Source organism: Pan troglodytes, chromosome 1 (genome assembly GCF_028858775.2).
Source record: "Pan troglodytes isolate AG18354 chromosome 1, NHGRI_mPanTro3-v2.0_pri, whole genome shotgun sequence".
In the NCBI taxonomy this organism is placed as follows: Eukaryota; Metazoa; Chordata; class Mammalia; order Primates; family Hominidae; genus Pan; species Pan troglodytes.
The window spans coordinates 23,504,251-23,527,616 of NC_072398.2; the positions used below are offsets into that span (position 1 = coordinate 23,504,251).

The 23,366-nt window shown below is 43.5% G+C and overlaps 1 protein-coding gene across 2 annotated transcripts; it reads right to left on the reverse strand.

Moving 5' to 3' along the window:
* Positions 1 to 1,699: 1,699 nt before the first annotated feature.
* SRP9 (signal recognition particle 9) lies at positions 1,700 to 14,339 on the reverse strand. 2 transcript variants are annotated; one of them, XM_009441553.5, is made up of 4 exons: positions 14,140 to 14,339; positions 8,799 to 8,867; positions 5,181 to 5,304; positions 1,700 to 2,933 (listed from the first exon to the last, which is right to left on the reverse strand). In XM_009441553.5, exons 1-3 carry the CDS (start codon positions 14,209 to 14,211, stop codon positions 5,197 to 5,199), a joined length of 249 nt encoding a protein of 82 aa, XP_009439828.1. In that variant the 5' UTR covers positions 14,212 to 14,339; the 3' UTR covers positions 1,700 to 2,933; positions 5,181 to 5,196. The 2 variants fall into 2 exon arrangements, with proteins under 2 accessions (XP_009439828.1, NP_001233507.1); NM_001246578.1 differs by lacking the exon at positions 5,181 to 5,304 and having other exon boundaries at positions 1,704 to 2,933; positions 14,140 to 14,294.
* Between the last annotated feature and the right edge of the window lie 9,027 nt (positions 14,340 to 23,366).

Genomic DNA, 23,366 nt, shown 5'->3' on the forward strand with positions numbered 1-23,366 from the left:
GCCTGCAGATGTGGAAGCTGCCTCTGGAGAGAAAGCCACCGCCAAGAACAAGCAATGATAACTATGGCGGTTTTGCAAACAAGGAGAGGGAGACATGTTGGTAGAAGAGCTGAGGCAGGACTGGCTTGTCTGTCATAATGTAAGTCTTGAAAGATGTCCGGGGTCCAGGTTTTAAAACCCCTCGTGGCCTTTGGAACACCAAGCTCTGTGCCAAAGGGTGGAAGGCTGCCCTGCCGCACCACAATCTAAGCCCAGGGCATAGAACCCCTTGTGGCTTGGATGGAACCCAGGGCTCAGGGCCTAAGACCCCTTGTAGCCTCTGTAATGTGCACAGACTTGGTTCCTTGCTTCTTACTTGTAAACATGTCCTCCATTAACTCAAGCAGCAGAGCATATTCTATATGCATCAAAGGAAAGGCTAAACCATCACAGCTACGCTTATGTACCACTACCTTTCTACCCCACATCCTCACGCCCTCACCTGTTTATCCTCATGTCCTTACCACCTGCTTCTTTGTTTGATCACCAATAAATAGTGTGGGCTCCCAGAGCTTGGTGCCTTCACAGCCTCCAATCTGGCACTGGCCCTCTGGACCCACTTTATGCACTTTTTTTTTTTTTGAGACCCAGTCTCACTCTGTCACCCAGGCTGGAGTGCAGTGGTGTGATCTCTGCTCACTGCAAGCTCTGCCTCCCGGGTTCACACCATTCTCCTGCCTCAGCCTCCCAAGTAGCTGGGTCTACAGGCGCCCGCCACCACACCCAACTAATTTTTTTCGTATTTTTAGTAGAGACGGGGTTTCACAGTGTTAGGATGGTCTCAATCTCCTGACCTTGTGATCCGCCTGCCTCGGCCTCCCAAAGTGCTGGGATTACGGGCATGAGCTACCGTGCCTGGCCCACTTTATGCACTCTTGTCTTTTCTCATTCCTTTGACCCTGCTGGACTTTGTAGCCCCCATGGCCTGGTGTTGGGCCTGATCACCCCAACAGTGTGCCACTGTGTCCAGCTCATTTTTGTATTTGTAGCAGAGATGGGGTTTCACCTTGTTGGCCAGGCTGGTTTCAAACTCCTGGCCTCAAATGAACCGCCCACCTCAGCCTCGCAAAGTGCTGGGATTACAGGCATGAGCCACTGTGCCCAGCCTTGGATCATGATGTTTAATCTTAACAGTCTTACAAGCAAAGTACTATTGTTGGCCCCATTTCCAGAGATGAAAATGAAGGCTTAGAAAAGTATCTAGTCTAAGACCACAGAGTTAGGAAATAGTGGAGCCAGGATTTAAAGCCAGGCAGTCTGACTCGGAATGTCTGTTCTTAACCACTCTGTTACAAGCTACCAGGACTCAAAGAACCCAAATGCCAGTCCCTCCTTTTCAGGTCATCTCTGTAGTGTTAAATAAGGGGGAAAAAGGTCAAGCCTCTCCCCTCCCCTGACAGTGATCCCATTAATTTTGGGGGGGGGGGGAAAAAACAAAAAGCCAAAATAATCCTATACTATTTGATGTTACTTTTCTAATTCAAGAAAACAAACTTGCTATTAACATATAGTGCAGAGAAAGTCATATAATATAAAGTGCTGAGAAACAAAAAATTTGCTTTCAGCATTACTAGGCTCATTTTGGACTAAATGAATATAGTATATCCCAGCTCAGAAATCAAGAATTTCTGAAAAGTTAAAAACTTCAACACAAACAATATATATTTTATCTAATATTTTATTTACTGATCTCTCTGAAACATGCCAAAATTCATATAGCTAAGGGAACTTACCATGCTAAAATGTTGTTCAACATGACAAATTTATACAAAACATATTTCAATGTAGTGCCATTTCATTCTTGAGGAATCAACATTACATTTAGGTGGTGAAATTTAGGATACAAATATAATTATCAAATATCGTACTTCTAGTTTACTGGAAAACATAACAGTTGTGACAGTCACACCTAACACCTTGGTTAATTAAAGACAGAAAATGGGCAGGGGTGTCACAGAAGTATGCAAGGATTTTACAGTTCAAACTAATCCATAGCCCTTCTGAGAAACTACAGATGGAAAATATGTAGTAAATATTTCTGTAATATGGTGGTTTCAGTACATTATAGCACAGTGATCATCATTCCATTCATACACTCAAATAACTGCTGCTTCTGATCACTGAAAACTAGATTCAAAGTCATTGCTCAACAAGCTGATACTACAAACCCCTTATATTAACAGGTAGTTTAAATGTGGAAATAAGGCAAAGCATACTTGTTAGTCACAATTACTTTTAGATATAATTGAGACTACACTGCTATACATAATTAGGTACACAGTATGTATAACAATGCATACTATGGTGTGGAGTTAATTCCAATTACCATATTTTATATTTATTGGTCACAACAGCATACATTTTATGCTCCAAAATACATGGATCTGACAAAATGGTTACATTTAATGTTCTTTTAAAGAAAGATGAACTAAATTTAAGAATAATTGGTTTTTCCTAATATCTCATTTTCAAATTACTGATACAAATTTGCCAGAGAAACAATTACATCTTTTACTTAACATCAAATAATCTCCAGTTTCTAAGACAGATGCATTTCTTGTTCAATTTCCAAAAGTAAATAAAGGCTTTCTAACTGAAAACATTTGCATCCCTAGCTCTCTAAAGTAAACATTAAAAAGAAAATTACAAAAAATGACCTCTAAGCTTCTGAACAGTCCACTTAGTTACATAAAGTACTTTCTGTCCCAACACTTTCTCTAATTCAAAAGATATTTACTTCCTAAGTACACGACAAAGTCTTCATTTCAAACCATTCACTCAGTTTCCATGGTAACATTGCGGGCTTCCTTGGCTACCATAAGTCGCATTAGTTGACTGTGGAATTTCTCAATCTTCTTTACATCTTGAGCTTGGTCTGTTTTATACACCAAACACTGTCAGAAATTTTAGAAGTACATATTAACTATATAAAACTAGATACTGACAATGTAGAAAACATACAATTGGGTAAAATTTTGAGAGTTTTTCCTACCACTGTTTTGCTCTATTCTCCTTGGAGGTCGTACTAGGGAAATTGCACTCAAGTTTCCAAGCCTCCAGCAATTCCATGTCTTAAAGTACAGTAATTTAAATGCCACTGCTGTGGACAAAAAACTGAATGAAGTCTATTAGAAGCTTCTGAAAAATGTTAAATGTTAAATCCTGCTATGGTCTGATGAGAAGAACTCAAGGCTTAGAATTAGATATTTTCTTCCTTCGAATTAGGTATTAGATTATCTCCCTACATATTTTCTCCCAGCCATAAGTAACTGAGTTATGCTGGAAAAAAAAAACACAGAAATCTTAAGATCTCTTTTTCTACTGGTGAAATTGGGGGTTTGATAATAATTTTTAGAAAAAAATCTAGAATTCTCTATGTATAGCTGGTCAACACATAAACCAGGTAAATCTTTATTTTCTTGGCCAGGCGTGGTGGCTTACGCCTGTAATCCCAGCACTCTGGGAGGCCGAGGCAGGCGGACCACCAGGTCAGCAGTTCGAAACCAGCCTGGCCAATATGGTGAAACCCCGTCTCTACTAAAAATACAAAAATTAGCTGGGCATGGTGGCGTGTGCCTGTAATCCCAGCTACTTAGGAGGCTGAGGCAGGAGAATCGCTTGAACCCAGGAGTCAGGGCTGCAGTGAGCCAAGATCATGCCACTGCACTCCAGCCTGGGCGACAGAGTGAGATTCCGTCTCAAAAAAAAAAAAATCTTGATTTGCTGAAGGTATGTATTTTTGAGACAGTGTCTCACTCTGTGGCCCAGGTTGGGGGTGTAGTGGTGCAATCTCAGCTCACTGCAACCTGCGTCCTGGGCTCAAGCGATCCTCAGCTTCCTGAGTAGCTGGGACTACAGGCACACACAACCACACCTAGCTAATTTTTCTATTTTTAGTAGAGACGGGGTTTCTCCATGTTGCCCAGGCTTGAAGATATTACTTTTAAATCAAACCAAATTCTTCCTTGTTAGCAGTTAAATTCTTCACTAGATACTTAAGATCTGCTTATGGTTGGTCATAAAGCCATCTGTTGTAGAATCTTCAAAAACAACAACTTTAAGCTGGCTGCCCTTTCCTCATTTTGTAGTACAGATCCACTTTTCTTCAGCCCATCTTAAAGGTTCACGAGTTTTAAACAACAGGAACTAATGATCCTATAATAAAAGTCAACAACTTAAATAACTTGAAGTTCAACCTCATCATGCCCAACTGATCTGAATTCATTCAGCCTTTTAAACAACTCACTCAAAAAAAATTTTTATCCACGCATTGTACAAATTTGTGCAGCAATCTTGTAAAAAGGCCATATTAATCTTCATCATCAAAATTTTAGCATATGTCCTATGAGAGAATGTACATACCTTCTCACTGAAGTTTCTGACAGAAAAAGATTTTAGGTCCATAGAAGACAGTACTCTAAATCAATTATGGGATTAGAAAAATGATGGATACATGGGATTATAAAAAAGTCAAAGTTAACATGGATCCTTAATTATATTCAATCATTAACAGGGCAAAAAGAGCCATCAATTGGAGATAAGGCCTTTTGTATTAAAGTTCGTTCTGCATTTATTCCCCTATTTTATTTTATTTTTTTTGAGACCGAGTCTAGTTCTGTCACCCAGGCTAGAGTGCAGTGGCACAATCTTGGCTCATTGCAACCTCCGCCTCCCAGGTTCAAGCGATTCTCCTGCCTCAGCCTCCCGAGTAGCTGAGATTACAGGCACCCACCACCACGCTAATATTTGTATTTTTAGTAGAGACGGGGTTTCACTGTGTTGGTCAGGCTGGTCTCGAACTCCTGACCTCATGATCTGCCCACCTCAGCCTCCCAAAATGCTGGGATTACAAGCATGAGCCACCGTGCCCAGCCTATTCCCCTATTTTTAAGACAGGACATAGGGGTTTTTCTTTAGCAAGTATACCTAACCACTCTGTGACAATCACAATTAAAATTTTTCTGTGTGGAATGTCAAGATTTAAGAAGTACTTAGTGGTTCACACCCATAATCCCAGTGGTTTGGGAGGCTAAGGCAGAAAGATGGCTTGAGTCCAGGAGTTCCAGATCAACCTGGGCAATATAATGAGACCCTGTCTTGACAAAAAAATTTAAAAATTAGCTGAGTGTGGTGGTGCACACCTGTAGTCTCTGCTATTCAGGAGGCTGAAGCAAGAGGACCGCTTGAGCCCAGGAGGTTGAGGATGCAGTGAGCTATGATCATGCCACTGCACTGCAGCCTGAGCAATACAGCAAGACACTGTCTCTAAAAAAAGAAAAGCAATCAACCAACCAACCAACAAACAAAAGAATACATGTACTCAATCTACCAAGGGTAAGCACTAATGTTAGATACTTTCATATATTTTTTTACTATCACTATGATACTTTACAGATGAGGAAATTGAGACCAGAAGGCTAAATTTTTGGCCTAAACTTTTCCAAGGCCAAAATGCTAGTAAATGACTAAGCTAGGATTCACATCTCTTCAGTCTATGTCTAGTATATTACATCTCGATTCACTCTTCCTTTTCCACGTTTAGCTACTCACTACATTCAATTGGTTCTTAGAAGACATGGTAATCACTAAAAGGTCTAACTTCATGCAGTCTCATCATAATGGAACCCTGAACACAAATACAATATATGACCAAAGACAAAAAGTGATTTTTAAAATCACTCTATAAAATTTTCAAAAGAACTATTTAAAAAATGTTTACTGAGTGCTCTCTGGGTCAAGACATCATAGTAGGCAATGGAAATAAAACATGTAAGAATATTACTGATCTATCTCTATTGTCTTGAAGGGCAGTCTATTAAAAAGACAAATGTGATAAAAGAATTGTGATACAGCACAAAAAGCCAAAATGAAAAGCAAGAAATGAAGTAATCCTCAAGTTGGGTTTTGAAAGATAAGCAGCAGTCTGGCCACATTAGGGGTGGAGGTGGGATTCAATATTGCAAAGGAGGAAACAATGTTTAAAAGCACTGAGGCCTAACACATCACAGCACATTAAAGGAGCCCTTACATAATATAGAAATGACAGAGATTAGAGAGGATGCAAGGGTGGAGTTTAAAGGTTTCTAAGCAAGGGAGTAACAATCAAATTAGCCTTTCAGAAATCACTCTGGGGCTGGGCGTGGTGGATCACACCTGTAATCCCAGCACTTTGGGAGGCCGAGGTGGGTGGATCGCTTGAGGTCAGGAGTTCAACTCCAGCCTGGGCGACGTGGTGAAATCTCATCTCTACTAAAAATACAAAAATTAGCTGGGTGTGGTGGTGCCCACCTGTAATCCCACCTACTTGGGAGGCCGAGGCAGGAGAATTGCTTGAACCCGGAAGGCAGAGGTTGCAGTGAGCCAAGAATGAACCATTGCACTCCAGTCTGGGTAATAGAGCCAGACTCCTTCTTTAAAAAAAAAAAAAAAGTCCAGGCACAGTGGCTCACGTCTGTAATCCCAACACTTTGGGAGGCCAAGGCGGGCAGATCACGAGGTCAGGAGTTCGAGACCATCCTGGCTAACAGGGTGAAACCCCGTCTCTACTAAAAATACACAAAATTAGCCAGGCGTGGTGGCGGGCGCCTGTAGTCCCAGCTACTCAGGAGGCTGAGGCAGGAGAATGGCGTGAACCCAGGAGGCAGTTTGCAGTGAGCCGAGATTGCGCCACTGCACTCCAGCCTGGGCGACAGAGCGAGACTCCATCAAACAAACAAATAAAAAGAAAAGGCCAGGCGCAGTAGCTCACCCCAGTAATCTCAGCACTTTCAGAGGCCAAGGTGGGTGGATCATGAGGTAAAGAGATGGAGACCATCCTGGTCAACATGGTGAAAACCCCGTCTCTACTTAAAAAAAAAAAAAAAAAAAAAAAAAAAAAAAATTAGTTGGGCGTGGTGGTGCACGGCTGTAGTCCCAGCTACTCAGGAGGCTGAGGCAGGAGAATCACTTGAACCCAGGAGGTGGAGGCTACAGTGAGCAGAGATCGCCCACTGCACTCCAGCCTCGCAACAGGGCGAGACTCCGTCTAAATAGAAATCACTCTGGGCTGTACACTGTGGCCCATGTGTGTAATCCCAGCAACTTGGGAGGCTGAGTGGGAGGACTGCTTGAAGCCAGGAGTTCAAGACCAGCCTGGGCAACATAGCGATATCCTGTCTCTAAAAAAATTTTTTTAATTAAAAAAAATCCCCAGATTTCTGACCACGTGGAAAATAATGCAACTAAAGGTAGGAAGGTAGGAACAGAAGCAGCAGCTAGTTTTTTTGTTTGTTTTTTTGAGATGGAGTCTTGCTGTGTCACCCAGGCTGGAGTGCAGTGGCACGATCTCTGCTCACTGCAAGCTCCACCTCCCAGGTTTACGCCATTCTCCTGCCTCAGCCTCCTGAGTAGCTGGGACTACAGGTGCCCGCCACCACGCCTCGCTAATTTTTTTGTATTTTTAGTAGAGATGGGGTTTCACCATGTTAGCCAGGATGGTCTCGATCTCCTGACCTTGTGATCTGCCCGCTTGACCTTCCAAAATGCTGGGATTACAGGCAAGAGAAAGAGCTAGTTTAAGAACAGATGATAGGCCAGGTGGGGTGGTTCATGCCTGTAATCCCAGCATTTTCGGAGGCCGAGACGGGTGGATCACAAGGTCAGGAGATCCAGATCATCCTGGCCAACATGGTGAAACCCTGTCTCTACTAAAAATACAAAAAAAAATTAGCTGGGCGTGGTGGTGGGTGCCTGTAGTCCCAGCTACTCGGGAGGCTGAGGCAGAAGAATGGCATGAACCCGGGAGGCAGAGCTTGCAGTGAGCCGAGATCACACCACTGCACTCCAGCCTGGGCGACAGAGCAAGACTCCGTCTCAAAAAAAAAAAAAAAAAAAAAAAAAAAAAAAAAAAAAAAAAGAACAGGTGATAAACTCCACTGTAGATAAGTGAATTTTGAGGGTATGTGAGATACAGATGCTAGTCAGAAAGTCAGAAGAATATGAACTAAACACACATTTGCAAGTAGACATAGACAGATGCAGTATTAGACTCAGTTAAATGAACTGCTCCAGAAGCTGTATGAAAAGACAATCAAGGACACAATCCTAGAGAAGCACATATATATGGGGCACATCAAAAAAAAAAAAAAACAATCAGCAAAGAAGAATGAAACAACAGAAACACAGAATAGTAAGGCCAAGATAAAACAGAACCACAAGTGCCAAAATAATTATTTCTATGAAAGAGTGGGCTTCTGTATCAAAAGCAGCAAGGAGGTCAAATAAGATATGAATAATAAGATCACTGGGTTTGAAAAGAAAGGAGCTGCTGATGTGCTCTCACAAAGAGCAGTTTCACTGGAGTACCATATGCAGAAAACAAATGGCAGAGGGTTAAGGAATGAATGGGATATGAGGAAGTAACAAGAGTGAGCATATCAAAGACAGGAAATACAATAAAGCCTGTAAGTTGTGTTCAAACACTGTCATTTAAAGGAAACTTTTACTCCCTTACATCCAATTTGGTCTCTACATTTCTGTTGCTTAAGGTCTGAAGACAGCACTTATTAAAGACACTTGACATAATGCATTAAGAAAGCAGGTTAAATAATTTCCTGAGGGTCTATAAAAGTAGCTGCTAGAATGAGGTTCTTCATCTTTAAATGAAATGCAAAATAAGCATCCTAATGGGTAATCTCCATAAACTCTAAGTAAATAATTCCAAACAAATAATTAACTCAAACAAATCTGACAGTATGTAACAAATAAAAATGTATACTTACAACTAAATCATCTGTTACTTTAACACACAAGTTCCCATCAGAATGCCTATATTTGAGAACCACACGTGCCTGAAACAAAAATACATATTTAGAAACAGTGAAGACAGATGACATTTCTTATAAATAATTTAGTCTTCAGGTAGGCTGAAAAGGATCCTTTTAGAATAAATACCCCCAAACATCTAAAGGCATTTTTACTATAAACTAAACCGAAATGAGGTTAAAAAAAAAAATCAGCTATTTTAGTTCATTCCTTTGCTACCATTTATTTAAGACTTTTTAAAAGTTGGATTATTTATTTGCAGCCAGTTTGAAGAGATGTACTGAACATTCTCAAAACACATCCACATTCAGGGAATGTCTGTGAGACTTATAAGGTGGCATTTCTTGCCAATAAGAATATACACCAACACACCTAGCCACAGAGGAATGACAGGAAAGGGAGGAAAACATTTAGCAGAAATGGCTAGTTAAAAAGTCCAAATCCATTCATTAGCAAACTGCAGGTCAGTGCAACTCACACTTTCCATTTTTCCACAAATCTTAGCAAGCAGATTCAGACTAAAATATTCAGCAAAATCAGGTCTTTATCACGCAGGTAGAACATAACGCATTATTACATAAAAGCAGAATTCTGCCTTGAAGTCTCCACCAACAACTTTTCCAAAAACCAGAATAACTCCTATACTGAAGTTCCATGTTACACAATACTTTATGTTCAATATTCTACAGATTGCCAAGGCATTTAGATATTAGCATATTCCTATAAGACATCTCCCAAGAACACTTCCATGAACATTATTTTTTTTCAGTGATGGATTCAAGCACAGTGTATAGCAGTTTTTCCCTAACCAGTATCAGTAACTCTTGTTTAGCTAGCTGTTTTAAAAACTGCTAAGTATCGGCCAGGCGCGGTGGCTCACGCCTGTAATCTCAGCACTTTGGGAGGCCAAGGCGGGTGGATCATAAAGTCAGGAGATTGAGACCATCCTGGCTAACACGGTGAAACCCCGTCTCTACTAAAAAATACAAAAAATTAGCCGGGCGTGGTGGCGAGTGCCTGCAGTCCCAGCTAATCGGGAGGCTGAGGCAAGAGAATGGTGTGAACCAGGGAGGTGGAGCTTGCAGTGAGCCGAGATCGCACCATTGCACTCCAGCCTGGGGACAGAGCGAGACTCCATTTCAAAAAAAATAAATAAAATAAAATAAAATAAAATAAAATAAAAACTGCTACTTATCTACAAGCCAGAACAGAAACATAATTTTAAAATGGTTACAATCTAGCACCAGAGGCCCCAAGACAATTCTGGAAACTAAATAAAAAGGGCTAATGGAACTTAGCCCTTTCCCCATTACGGTCTTTGCATTCCTGAGACTGAAAAAAAAAAAGTTACATCACTATATGCGATTTGTCTGAGTGAAGGAGGAAAGGGAACTCATCAAGCATTTAAGCAGGTATAAATAGTAGTAACTAGGTTAATTATCTTTAGAATACCTGATTCTATTTATTGATCTAGTAAATTCAGTTTTACACATTTTAAAAATTCAGTTCTCTAGAAACGAAACACTTAAAAATATACTAAGCATGACAACTATGTGAAGTTTTAACTCTCAGTTAAAGGAACACTCACTGGTTTCATTTAGGAGAAATGAGAGTTAAAAGGCCAATCATGGCTGGGCGCAGTGGCTCATGCCTATAATCCCAGCACTTTGGGAGGGCAGGAGTTCACTCACGAGGTCAGGAGTTCGAGACCAGTCTGGCCAACATGGTGAAACCCCGTCTCTACTAAAATTACAAAAATTAGCTGGGCATGGTGGTGGGTGTCTGTAATCCCAGCTACTCGGGAGGCTGAGGCAGGAGAATCGCTTGAACTTGGGAGGCGGAGGTTACAGTGAGCTGAGATTGCACCACTGCATTCCAGCCTGGACAACAAAAGTAAAACTCTGTCTCAAAAAAAAGAAAAAAGAAAAAGAAAAGAAAAAAGGCCAATCGTGTTTATAAAAGGGTCCATTTGGTAATTTAGAGGGTGCCAAGTCACCATGTCAGATGCCATAAAGAAAGAAAAATCAAGGTTCTTTACCAAAAATAACCAAAACACAAGGACAGAATGAATTAAGTCCTATAAAGGGATATACAGATAAAATGCTAAAGACAGAAAACAAGTAATTTAGACTGGGAAAAAGGAAAGTCTAAAAAAGGAGGTGGCTTTGAAATGCTTTTTTTGTTTTAACCTTATAGAAGAGGGCAGAAGGCTAAAAATCATTCTGAACAAGGATACAATCCAGTAGCTTCATGAGACTAGAGCTGAAGATCATGAAAATGGTGAGACAAAGCCAGAAAGACTGGAGATGGGTCAGACTGTGACTGGGAGTTGGGACTATATCCAGTTATCAAAGAGCCAGTTTTGAAGCAGGAGATGAAGAATTCAACTTTTGTTTTTTAGACAGTTGTGGCAAGAGTGTTAAGGAACTAAAAAGGCTGACAGACCAACAAAGAGGTTATTACATAATCCGGTGGTAATGCCATCTTCAATTACAGCAATACAAGACAGAGTGGTAAAAAGATACTGGGTATAATCAACAGGTTAAATGTGTTGCGGAGAGAAGACAGAGAATTTTGGAAAACAGATTCCAGAGACCTGACAAAATTTGTTCTTTAGCCCTAGCAGAAAGAGAATGGACTTGGGGTTCAAAGATCTGGGTCCAAATTTCATCTTAATCTCTCAAGAAACTAGGTAAATCACTTAACAGATATAAAATCATTCATTTATATACTTTGATGGGTTGCTGTAATTGTTCATGTATTATGTATAAATCTATGTAAACACACATAAATATATATTAAATGCCTGTAACATATAAACATATGTAAAATGCCTGTCACGTAGAGGCGGAGGTTGCAGTGAGCCAAGATGGCGCCACTGCCCTCCAGCCTGGGCAACAAGAACAAAACACCATCTTGGAAAACAAACAAACAAACAAACAAAAACTGTTAAGCTCTTCCTCTACACTCATCCTCTCCCCTCTCAACATATCAGTCAAGCCAGGCGCCATGGCTTGTGTCTGTAATCCCAGCTACTTGGGAAGCTGAGGCAGGAGAATCACCTGAGGCAAGGATTTAAGACCAACCTGGGCAACAAAGCAAGAGCCCCGTCTTTAAAAAAAAAAAAAAAATTAGGCAGGCATGGTGGCATGTCTGTAGTCTCAGCTACTCAGGAGGCTGAGGTGGGAGGATCACTCGAGCCCAGTTCAATGGTGCAGCGAACTGTGATTTGTGCCACTGCACTCCAGCCTGTGCCAACTGCAATTTTCTGACTGGGTAAGAGGTGAAATATTCTCTTTCTCGTCTATTCTAGACATGCTTTGCTCACAGTGATGCTCTAATTATTTTCATTTTCCCTACCACTGCCATCACATTCTTACAGTACAGTTACTCTTGATGTGAATTTATATATTCTTTACTGTTTCTCAAGTATTTTTAGTTTATACTGTGGGTACTTCTGGATAAAAGTCGTGTGTGGTCTCAGAGTACCATTGTCTGAATGAAGAAACAAATGACCCTGCCAACAAGGGAAGCTAACCAAATGAAGCAACCAGAAGTCACCAGTGTTATAAACAAATTACTCAATTTAAAAAATACAATTTCCATCATTTATTATTGTATCATTTTATTGTAAAAAATAGAACTAAGAATGTTTTACAGCTTGTTACTTACCTAGGTCTTTCTGTGGGTCTAATACTATTTTTAATCATAATTATCAACATTCTTTGCTGCACACTTTAAACTTATATGCACTATAAACTGTATGTGGCATTGGAGTTACAGGTTACCAGCTCACTGCATACACTTAAAACATAATTCATATTACTTAATGATCATCAATAGTTTCACACAGTAAATCCTGAGCCCTGGGCTGGGCGCAGTGGCTCACACCTGTAATCAACACTTTGGGAGGCCAACGCGGGTGGATCACGAGGTCAGGAGTTCCAGACCAGCCTGGCCAAGATGGTGAAACCCCGCCTCTATTAAAAATACAAAAAATTAGCCAGGTGTGGTGGCAGGCGCCTGTAAACCTAGCTACTCGGGAAGCTGAGGCAGGAGAACCGTTTGAACCCAGGAAGTGGAGGTTGCAGCGAGCTGAGATTGAGCCAATGCACTCCAGTCCGGGCGACAGTGCGAGATTTCGTCTCAAAAAAAATAAAAATATTAAAAAAAAAGAAAAAAAGATCCTGAGCCCCGGTTTTCCGAGATTTTATCTGCTTTTAATTTTCTTTCTTCTCCGAGGGATACAGTCACAATACACTGTATCTATAATACCCTCCAATAATACCAGCTCCTTAAGGGTTGAACGGAATCTCATTCACCTTTGTGTCTCCCACAGAACCTAATTTAACTTGGGGTCAGTAACACGAGAGTGGGAAATGAATGCAGCATAAAAGAGATAACTGAGTTACAACAAACACAAAACAAAAGAAGCATCATACATAACCAGGTCTGAGGTTTTCAGTATAAAATCCCTTCAATATGCTGAGTTCTAAAAAGAAGCAGAACTTTTAATTAACACGAAGATGCTTCAAATAATTCTTAGACATGACAATAAAATAACCGAAACCTCAAGAGACGAAAAGTAAGACCCGAATGCTAAACTCCCATCACTTGGACTTCTTTGCTTTTTAATAATGAGCTAACCTCTGACATCCACCTCCATTATAATTTTTGTGGGGGCTAAGAATGTATTTCAGAGGTCCATGAATCCCTTAAAATTGTTTGCAAACATTTACTTATACATTTACTTATACCATTTTTCTGAGGAAAGGTGCAAATATTATTCTTATGGTCCCAAAGCCTGTGACTCCCAAAATACTAAGAACCAATATTCTGGGGGGTACAGATGCTTCCAAATTGGAATCTTTCAAGAATGTCTGAGCGGCAGTAGAAAAACATCATCAGTTTTATATACATGAGGTACCCTTACCGCCTAGGCGGTACAGGAAAAGTGAACCAAGACAAAGGACAGGAAGCTGCAGGGGGAGGAGCCCTGGCTTCAGGGACTCGTAAAACAACCGAAGCCATAAAGGAAGCTGAGGGACTGGGGCGGGAAGATCGATTGCAGAAATGTTTAGGGCTGAGATGAACCTGGCTGTTGCCAGCTTCAGGGCCTCACTGGGCCGCTAGATCAGGGAAGAAGGGGACGAGAGAGCAGAACATTAACTTGGCAGGGTCCATTTGTGTTCATTCCCAGCACCTCCTGGGAGCGCTGGGGAAGCTCCAGGGGCCGAGTGGATGGCGGGAAGACATCCTGGGCTGGGGCCCAAAGCAGCGGCCCCGCCAGCGATTTACCTTCATAGGGTCAGCGAGGTAAAGCTTCTCGGCAGCGCGGCTGAACTCCTCCCAGGTCTGGTACTGCGGCATCGTGGCCTAGAGTGGAAAAGTAAAGAGAAGCAAGGCCTCAGAACCCGGCCCAACAAACTACCTACGTCCGGGAGTCGCCAACTGACGCGAGTCCCAGCAGCCCCAAGATGGCGGCGCCTCCTCGCACCAACGCCTCGCTCCATTGGACAGCTCCGTCCATGCTCGCCCAATGGGCAGGAGGGATGTTGTCAGGGAGTGGGCGGAGCCCAGGGCGTGTGGCTCGAGAGCTGAGCGAGACAAGCGGAGGGCAAGGCAACCAATGCCGGCTGCCACAGCGCCCCCGGTAGGGCTGAATGAGTGGCGTCCGTCCCGTGGCACTCAGGGCTGAACCGCAGCTGCCTTCAACAAAGATTAAGCGGCTCTGCGATAGGCGCTGCATATACGAGGAAGGAGGCGACAGGGCCCAGCTGTCACACAGCTTGGTGAAGAAGCCAGGAGACATAAACACAAGAGTGCAACGGAAAACTTTATATGATAAACATTTATGTCGGGTTAGTGGAGCGCGAAGGAAGAAGGATCACTTGTGGGTGGGGGGAAACTCACAGAAGCGGTGCAAGCTCAACAGGTAGGCAAGGAAGGACAGAACACGTAGGCCCATTTTAGATCTGCAGTGTATGTCAGATGACTGGTGTTTAGGAGATGAGGAAGAAGTCATATTATCACTTCTGCAAGGATAAAAAATCTGATCCTCCAAGCAGGAGGATTGCTTGAGCCCGGGAGTCCGAGGCTGCAGTGAGCCATGATCGCGCTACGCACCCAGCCTGGGCTTCAGAGCAAGACGCTGGCGCAAAAGTAAATAAATAAAGAAGATGGCCTGCAGGGGACACCAGGTAAAGAGTATTATATTTTGAGATGGAAAGATTTTGTGCATGTTTATAACTTTTAGAGAAGGACACATAAGAGATAGAAAAATCAAAAATACAAGAGAAAGAAGAAAGCGAGGTCTCGGGAAATATGAAGGGGAAGACCAAAGGCCCAGATGAATAAAAACAGGTGCATTATTGCCTTTGATGGGGTGAGGAAGAGGGAAAAGTCGGGTGAGGGTATAGGTGAGCATGTAGATACGAGGGCAAGAAGGTACATTTTCTTGTCACCTAAGACAGGAGACCACCTTCGTAAATAGGAAGGGTGGTTTTGGATCTTTGAGGAAGCAAGGATGGGTTTGGATCCTTGAGGAGAAGGTTTGGAAAAGCCATTGTGAGAAATGAATAAGGAAGCCTATTAGAAAAAAACAGGTGGGAAGCGGTGGTGCACACCTGCAATCCCAGCACTCTGGGAGGCTGAGGTGGGCAGATCACTTGAAGTCAGGAGTTCAAGACCAGCCTGGTCAACATCGTGAAACCCCATCTCTACTAAAAATAAAAAAATTAGTTGGGCTTGGTCGTGGGTGCCTGTAATCCCAGCTACTCTACTCGGGAGGCTGAGGTAGGAGAATCTCTTGAACCCAGGAGATGGAGGATGTAGTGAGCCAAGATCGCATCTCACTGCACTCCAGCCTGGGCAACAGAGCAAGACTCTGTCTCTAAAACAGCAACAACAACAACAACAACAACAACAACAAAAGAAACTCAAAAGCAATATGTCAAGTAGAGTAAAAAGCTGAAACTGGAGATCATATCTGGGAATAGCCCCAATTAGGGTCTGTCTCCAGCAACACCCAGAAGCTTGGATTTTGGACTGGAAAAGACAGATATTAGGGATTTATAGGGTACATGAGGAAGAAGAACAAAGGGTCAAGAATGTTGCAGGTGGTACTGGCAAGAGAATGACTGAAATGATAAATTATGGGATCCATGCTAGATAGCTGGTAATTAATTGAGTCAAAAGAGAGACGTTAAGGAACCAGGATTAAAGGAAATCTGAATTCAATATAGCAGGAAATAAGTTTTAGTCAGATTGGATATTGGGGTTTAACATTTTAGAGTAGCAATAGTCCCTGGTGAGGCTGGATTTATAGTTGGGTTGTCCACACAAAGTCAAAGTCTTGTATGAGTAAGAAAAGGAATAAGATGAAGGAGAAGGCTATGAGCCAGGGACCCAAATCCTCAGTTAATGAGACGTGTGTGTGTGTGTGTGTGTGTGTGTTGAGGGAAGCTATAAAGAGCAATGAGCAGAGGCAGAGAGAGCAGAGTTGGGCAGAATGACCCCCAGGTGTAGGGGTTTTTCCCTGAAGATGAAAACAATGGAAGTTAAGACAATGCCAACTTTGCCTTCTGTCAGAAGGAACATAAGAGATCAGTTTCAATTCAATTCAGCAAAAAGTAAAACAAGTGTCCACCCTGGACAAACACCAAGAGCTGGGCTAGGCATTAGAGACCCAGCAGTGAACAAGACAGGCTCAGTCCCTGCCTCATAGAGCTCACAGTTATGGAGAGAATGACAGTAAAGAACAGATCTCCATTGTGAGGGTCCCCATCACTGTGAGTTCCAGCATCTCCAAGCTTAGCCCAGCCTCAGCCCCTACAGAGGCAGAGAAATCAAGATAAGGAAGAAGTTATGGGAATTGCCCTTGATTATGCAAATGTCCCCAGTCACACTAGGATGCATTCTTTTTTTAAAAATTTAATTTTAGGTTCGGAGGTACATGTGCGTGTTTGTTACATGGGTATATTGCATACTGGTGGGCATTAGGTTTCTAGTGTACCCATCACCCAAATAGTGAGCATTGTACCCAATCGGTACCTTTTTAACCCTTTCCATCTTCCCACCCTCCCCCTTTTGGAGTCCCCAGTGTCCATTATTTCCATCTTTATGTTGATGTGTACCCGTATTCATCCATTCTCATACTGTTATAAAGAACTGCCTGAGACTGGGTAATTTATGAAGAAAAGAGGTTTAATTGAACTCACAGTTCTGCAGGCTGTACAGGAGGCATGACTGGGGAGGCCTCAGGAAACTTAACAATCCTGGCAGAAGGGCCAAATCAAGTGCTTGGAAGCCAGCACTTCTTCACATGGCAGCAGGAGAGAGAGAGAGAGAAGGGGGAAGTGCTACACAATTTTAAACAACTAGATCTTGTGAGAACTCACTCACTATCACAAGAACAGCAAGGGGGAAATCCACCCCCATGATCCAATCACCTCCCATCAGGTCCCTCCCCCAACACTGGGAATTAGAGTTCAACATGAGATTTGGGTGGGGACACAGAGCCAAGCCATATGAGTGCCCATTGTTTAGCTCCCACTTATAAGTGAGAACATGCTGTATCTGGTTTTCTGTTTCTACGTTCGTTGACAGGATAATGGCCTTCAGCTCTATCCATGTTGCTACAAAGGACATGATTTCATTCTTTTTTTTTTTTTATGGCTGCCGGATGCATCCTTTAAACTAGGTTATTCCTTTCCTGCTGTGGCTTCTGAAAGGCTATCAGAGAGTGTCCTTTATAAATTGCTCACACATGCACAATGTCAGAAAAGGAAAAATTCCTTTCATTCCCAGTCAAGAAGATCAGGGCCTCTGTACCCTTTGTGGTTATCCTTTCTGCTTCATTTTCACACACATATCTTATTTGAGCTTTCAAACAACTCTGCCAGGGTGGTCAGTGAGCCTTATTACAATTCCAAAAATCTGAAAAGCTCTGGAAAACAAAAGTATCTTGGTAACTCCATTAGTAGAAAATGACCTGACCTCAAGTAAGGTTGCTTAGTCTTTATTTGTTTCACTTGGTGTGTTTGGTTCCAGGGTGGGGCACAGACCCTGCTGGTGGTATTATGTAATATACCACATGTGCACTGTATCACCTTTCTAGGATCCAAAAGGCTGTGAATTCTGAAATACGGGTGGCCTCAAGGATTTCGGACAAGGGATTATAGTCCTGTGCCACTCTCCTTTACAGGTGATGAAGAAACCAAACCTGAAAAATAAGTGACACTAAACAGATTGGCCCCGGACTTTGCTCCGGATTGTCCAGCAAATGGCAAAAGCCAGTGGATGTTAATCATAACTGGAAGTGACAGGATTAATTTTGATTTTTAGAAAGTGTAACTAGTAGAAATACAGAAGCTAGATCGGTAGAGCAGAGCCTGGGTGCAGGGTCAAAACCAAAAGCCCTTGCACTTTTCCTTATGTTCACCACCTCCCGCGATTGTGTTCATGTCTTTGCCTCCCATTCCTGATCCCATTTCTGATCCCATTTCCGATCCCATTTCCACTGTATCTACCCTCTCACCCCAAAGTTGCTTTCATGGGTTCACCAGCTGACTATCATATTACCCACTCCAGCAGACATCTCTCAATCCTTTGTGACTAGATTATTCAGCTGTATTTGAGGCCACTGGCCACCCTCTAATCCCGAAAACTTCCCAGACCCCTGGCTTTTTTGGCCCCATTCTTTCTCGCTCCTCTCTGACTTCTGCTCTGGCTCTGTCCTGACCTCCTCTGCCTCCCCTGGTTCTTCAGGATTGGGATCCCAAGACACCAGCCTCTGGTTTTCACCCTCTCTAGTTCTTCCTGGACAATACCCTTTGAGTTTTAACCCCAACCTCCATGCTATGAGGCTCCTGGATTCCTACTTCGTCCAGGCTTCTTCCCTGAGCTTCAGATTCATATATCCCACTGCCTGCCAGGTCCACAGCTAACCCCAGAGTTGAACTGTGGAAGGTGAAAACAATTTCTCACCAAATCAAAATTTCTAAGCTGTAAGTGTGATGTCTCTTTTAAAAAAAAAAACAACCTATTTTATTATTACTGTTGGCAAATTATTAGTAACATGCATATTCAACCACCAGAATTCAGTTAACTGTGTATGGCAGACCTTTTATAGGCCAGTCATTGTGCTGGGCAAGGCAATTTACAAGCTAGTGAGGTCAGGGGCAGAGATAATAAGGCAAGTTCACAAATGCCAATAGCTGAAGCTGGAGAGCGCGTCAAAGCGAGGGAGGGAGCAGTCTAATCCCTGAGGCTTGGCAGTACCTGTGTTCACTTCCCCTCCCTTTACATCCTGTTCTGTATCTTCCCAAAGGTCTGCGGAGGCATGCAAGAGGAGGAAAGTTTGGTGGTTGTTAAGATAAAGAGGAGTGACTGTTTTTGAACTCTTTCTTTTGCTTAAGTTTTGGTGCCTCTTTGTTTTCCAAAGTTGTCTTCTAAAAACAATCAGCACTGTAGCTGCTTTAGACTAAGAACATATATAGGTCCTTAAATGGATTCTTATATTAATAATCATAGTACTAGTCCGAAGTGCTGCTGGCTTGCCAGGAATGTGTGTCATGTTTATTTTCACTTATTAAATATTTATTGACCCCGCTATATGCCAGGAGTGAAAGAAGACATTGTTCCTCTTGTACTTCCCAAGTTTCATGGATTCAATGCAAGGCAGACAGGGTAAAACAAACCTGGTAAGAGAAGCCAACCAAGAAACCGGTTTGCCCAGGAGGTTGTGTCCCAGATAGGGAGGGAAGGAAACCTGAGGGAGTCCTGACAGCAACGTGGGTCTGGGGCAGCTTTGATTCAGTGTCCAGTGGAGGGCAGTGGTGTGCAGACAGTCACACAGAGACAGCCATCCCGGAGGGCTGACTCCAGCCTTTCTGGAAGGAAATGGTCGCCCATTCAGTACATCAGTACATACACCCAGCTTAGCTGAAATCATGTTGGTGGACTTGTTTACCTTTTGCTCAATCTCAACACTTCCTTTCACAAGGGCTCTCATTTGATTACCAGGAATCTCCAATCCAGTTTAATTTATTAATTCCTTCCTGAGCACCTAATCCGGGCCTGTCACCCTACCAGGGGTGCTACAATGACTACAAAGATATGCACAAGAAGCTTACAAGTAATGAAAGCACGGGAGGGTGCAGGGATTAGGCAAGTTTACAAATAATCAAAACTGAAGGCAGAAATAAGCATGGATGAAGCACCTACCATAACAGGGCACAGTACACTGGGGTTTCAGAGAGGCCTAACCATTTCCTACCCTCATAGCTGTTTGGGGAAATCAGGAAGTAAACCAATTACAAGATAGAACAATATAAAGTGTCACTGTATGAAATGCCGAAAAATGTTCTTCCTTGTGTATGTGTGGGAGCAGCCCAGAGCTGACCCCTAGGGACCCACACATTCAGCACTCCCTAGGGGATTCCGATCAGAAGCCCTGGAGCAAGGATTGCAGCTGGGTTGGGGGCTGGGGCTGAGAACGGTGGGGAGGGAAGGGCAAAGAAGGCAGAGATAGAAGTCAACCTAAGAAGGTTGGGCATGGTGGCTCACACCTGTAATCCCAGCACTTGGGAGGCCTAGGTGGGTGGATCACTTGAGGCCAGGAGTTCAAGACCAGCCTGACAAACATGGTGAAACCCCATCTCTACTAAAAATACAAAACTTAGCCAGGTGTGGTGGCGTGCACCTGTAATCCCAGCTACTCTTGGGAGGCTGAGGCACGAAAATTGCTTGAACTTGGGGGGCACAGGTTGCAGTGAGCTGAGATCACACCACTGTATTCCAGCCTGGGTGACACAGCAAGACTCCATCTAAGAAAAAAAAAAAAAAAAAAAGAAGTCAACCTAAGAAATATAGCCCCTCCAAGGGGGCTCAAGGGACCTCTAGACCAAAGACTGTACTAGCACCCTCATGCCACCCCTACCTACTAAGGCATCCCCCAGGGACATCTCAGAGTTCCTGGAGGCTTCTGTCACTGCCCCAGTTGCACCCCACTCCAAGAATGTGATCATTTCTATACTTTGGGTAGGTAATGATCCCTTTAAGGTGAAACAGATTTCAAGCCGAACAAACACACTTCAAAAAACAACAGAGGAAAAAAAATCTTGGTTTTTTTTTCCAAGGACGTTGAGAGAGAACAGGCTCAGATTGAACCTTGGGTATCGCAAAGGCCACCCTCAATGCTGCCTCCTCTGGGGGAAGCTGGGTCAGGCCAGGTCACACCCTGTCCAACCTCAGCTGCTGGCTGTTCTAGAGACCAGAGGCCAAAGGTGGGGGCACTGGGATTCCTGAGGTTCCTGGCTTGTCAGTTTCATCTGAAACTGATTAAAATGAAATGCAAACCCATATGGCTGGGAAGAAAAGGTCAAGATTTTGCCCCCACCTCCCACCTCCTCCCATCCCCTTCCCCTCCTCCCCTCCCTCCCTAGTCCTCAGCATGCAGCTCTCTGGCTGAATCCCATCACCGCTCCAATTTTCCCTTCACCCGGGCAGCCCCGCACTGAACAGAAACTCCGCAGAATGGCCCCATTGTAGACCAGACAAACCAAAATAGCAGCATCTTCTGTTCTCCGCCTTAGAGAGATTCACTTAAAATCCCAAAGTCCCAGATGTGGACGACAATGGAAGCTGTTGTTGCAAATTAGTGATCCTGGAACAGCTGAGAGGTAGGTTGTCGGAAAGCAGCCAGTATAGTGAGTTGGGCTGTGAAGAGAGAGAGAACAATTATGCAGTCACTCCATTAACCCAATTAGCAAACAGCGGCAGGAATTCTGTTAATTGACAAAGAAGCACGGTAGGGAAGGTGGGAAAGGGGGACAGCGACCTGGGTGGGGGTGCTGCAGGGGGAAGAGGGGTGTGATGGGGCTGGGGAGGGAAGAATTGCTGCTGGGATGAAAGGGCCAGGAATAAAACTTCAGCTAGGCTGGCGTGGTGGCTCACGCCTATATTCCCAGCACTTCGGGAGGCCGAAGCGGGTGGATTACCTGAGGTCAGGAGTTCAAGACCAGCCTGACCAACATGAAGAAACCCCCATCTCTACTAAAAATACAAAAAATTAGCCAGGTGTAGTGGCACGCACCTGTAATCCCAGCTACTCGGGAGGCTGAGGCAGGAGAATTGCTTGAACCTGGGAGGTGGAGGTTGCAGTGAGCTGAGATTGTGCCATTGCACTCCAACCTGGGCAACAAGAGCGAAACTCCGTCTCAAAACAAAAACAACAACAACAACAACAAAACTTCAGCTATTTCTATGCTGGCAAAAGTTATTTTTATCATTTTTTAAGCGTTCTTTTTTTTTTTAAACCATGCCCTGGAGCATTTGGATGAACAGTGTTTGCATTAATTAATAAATCAGATGACATCTCCACTCAGCAGAGGGCTTTGGTGTAGAAAAGCTCCCAGTGGCCTGCAGAATGGTGATTGCAGAATCTTGATTGATCACAGCTGTCATGTCATCAGTCATGCAGTCCAACATGGCGCAAAGGCTCACTTGGGTTTTGTGGAGGTTGTGGGGAGGACACAACATGAATAAGGTAATGTCTGCATATACCACTAGCTATAATAAGCTGTGTTTACGATCGAGTCCCAAAATTCTGCTGAGCCTCTGCTCAGGTTCATTGGGACTGGTTAATTGGGGATGGCAATTAGGGAAAGCTGCAGAGAGGAGCTGGATTTGGGAAATAAAGGTCAGATGATGACTGATGGAATGGTCAGGCTTTCAGATACAAGGTGGGCATGAGAAAAGGCCCAGAAGACAAGCTTTTAGGAAGCAGATGCAGCCCTTCTCCAGGGCGAAGTTGGGAGTGGGAATATGGCAGAGATGTCTGAGATGACCGTTTGAGAAAGAAGGCACTGGAGTGGGCAGTGAGGACTGGAACATGGTGTGGAAGGTCCTCCCACCTCCCTGTCTCGACTTAATTTTTTTTAGAGGCAACAGGGTTAGGGACTGGCCTGGGAGCTTAGTGTGGCACCTGGGGCTGCAAGAGCCAGCATGCTGATAACCACAGCTTTCTTGCAGTAAGTAAAGGGAGAAAAGGGTTTGAGAACTATCAGAGCTCAGCGCCCTGAGCTGGGAACTGTGGGAGGACAGATGGAGAAGATAAGCCCAGAGAGGGGGGGTGAAATCATAACCAATTAGGTGCCTGTCCTGGATCCTTCTCGACTCAGACCTGAAAGCCACTCTTCCCAGCTCCCCTGGCTTATCACTCCATTATCACTTTCTCTACCCAATTTCTCTGCTTTGCTCTTATTCTCTTCTCACCTCATCCAGCTTTCCAGCCACTGTGAGAGAGAAAAATTGTAAAACATGTAAAGCTTTTGTTTGTAGTGCACAGATGAGGTGCACTGCGTCTCTTGTTTGACCAGTTGCAAGGCTGGTGTGTCTGGTTGCTCAATCTCCAGCTATTTTGCTGCCTCTTATGATTGGTGCCTGTCGTCAGGACGCAGGGCCCGGGAGGGCAGGCACTGGCCTTTGTGACCATAATACCTCTGACAGGACCATGCAGATAG

What these genes read in the sequence shown, in the direction of transcription:
- SRP9 (NM_001246578.1), bottom strand. Translation starts at nt 14,211, where the DNA reads ATGCCGCAGTACCAGACCTGGGAGGAGTTCAGCCGCGCTGCCGAGAAG. An exon ending in ACCTCGCTGACCCTATGAAG is followed by an intron (nt 8,868 to 14,139) that starts GTAAATCGCTGG and finishes TTTTTGTTTCAG; the next exon opens with GCACGTGTGGTTCTCAAATA. An exon ending in AAGTAACAGATGATTTAGTT is followed by an intron (nt 2,934 to 8,798) that starts GTAAGTATACAT and finishes AATTTCTGACAG; the next exon opens with TGTTTGGTGTATAAAACAGA.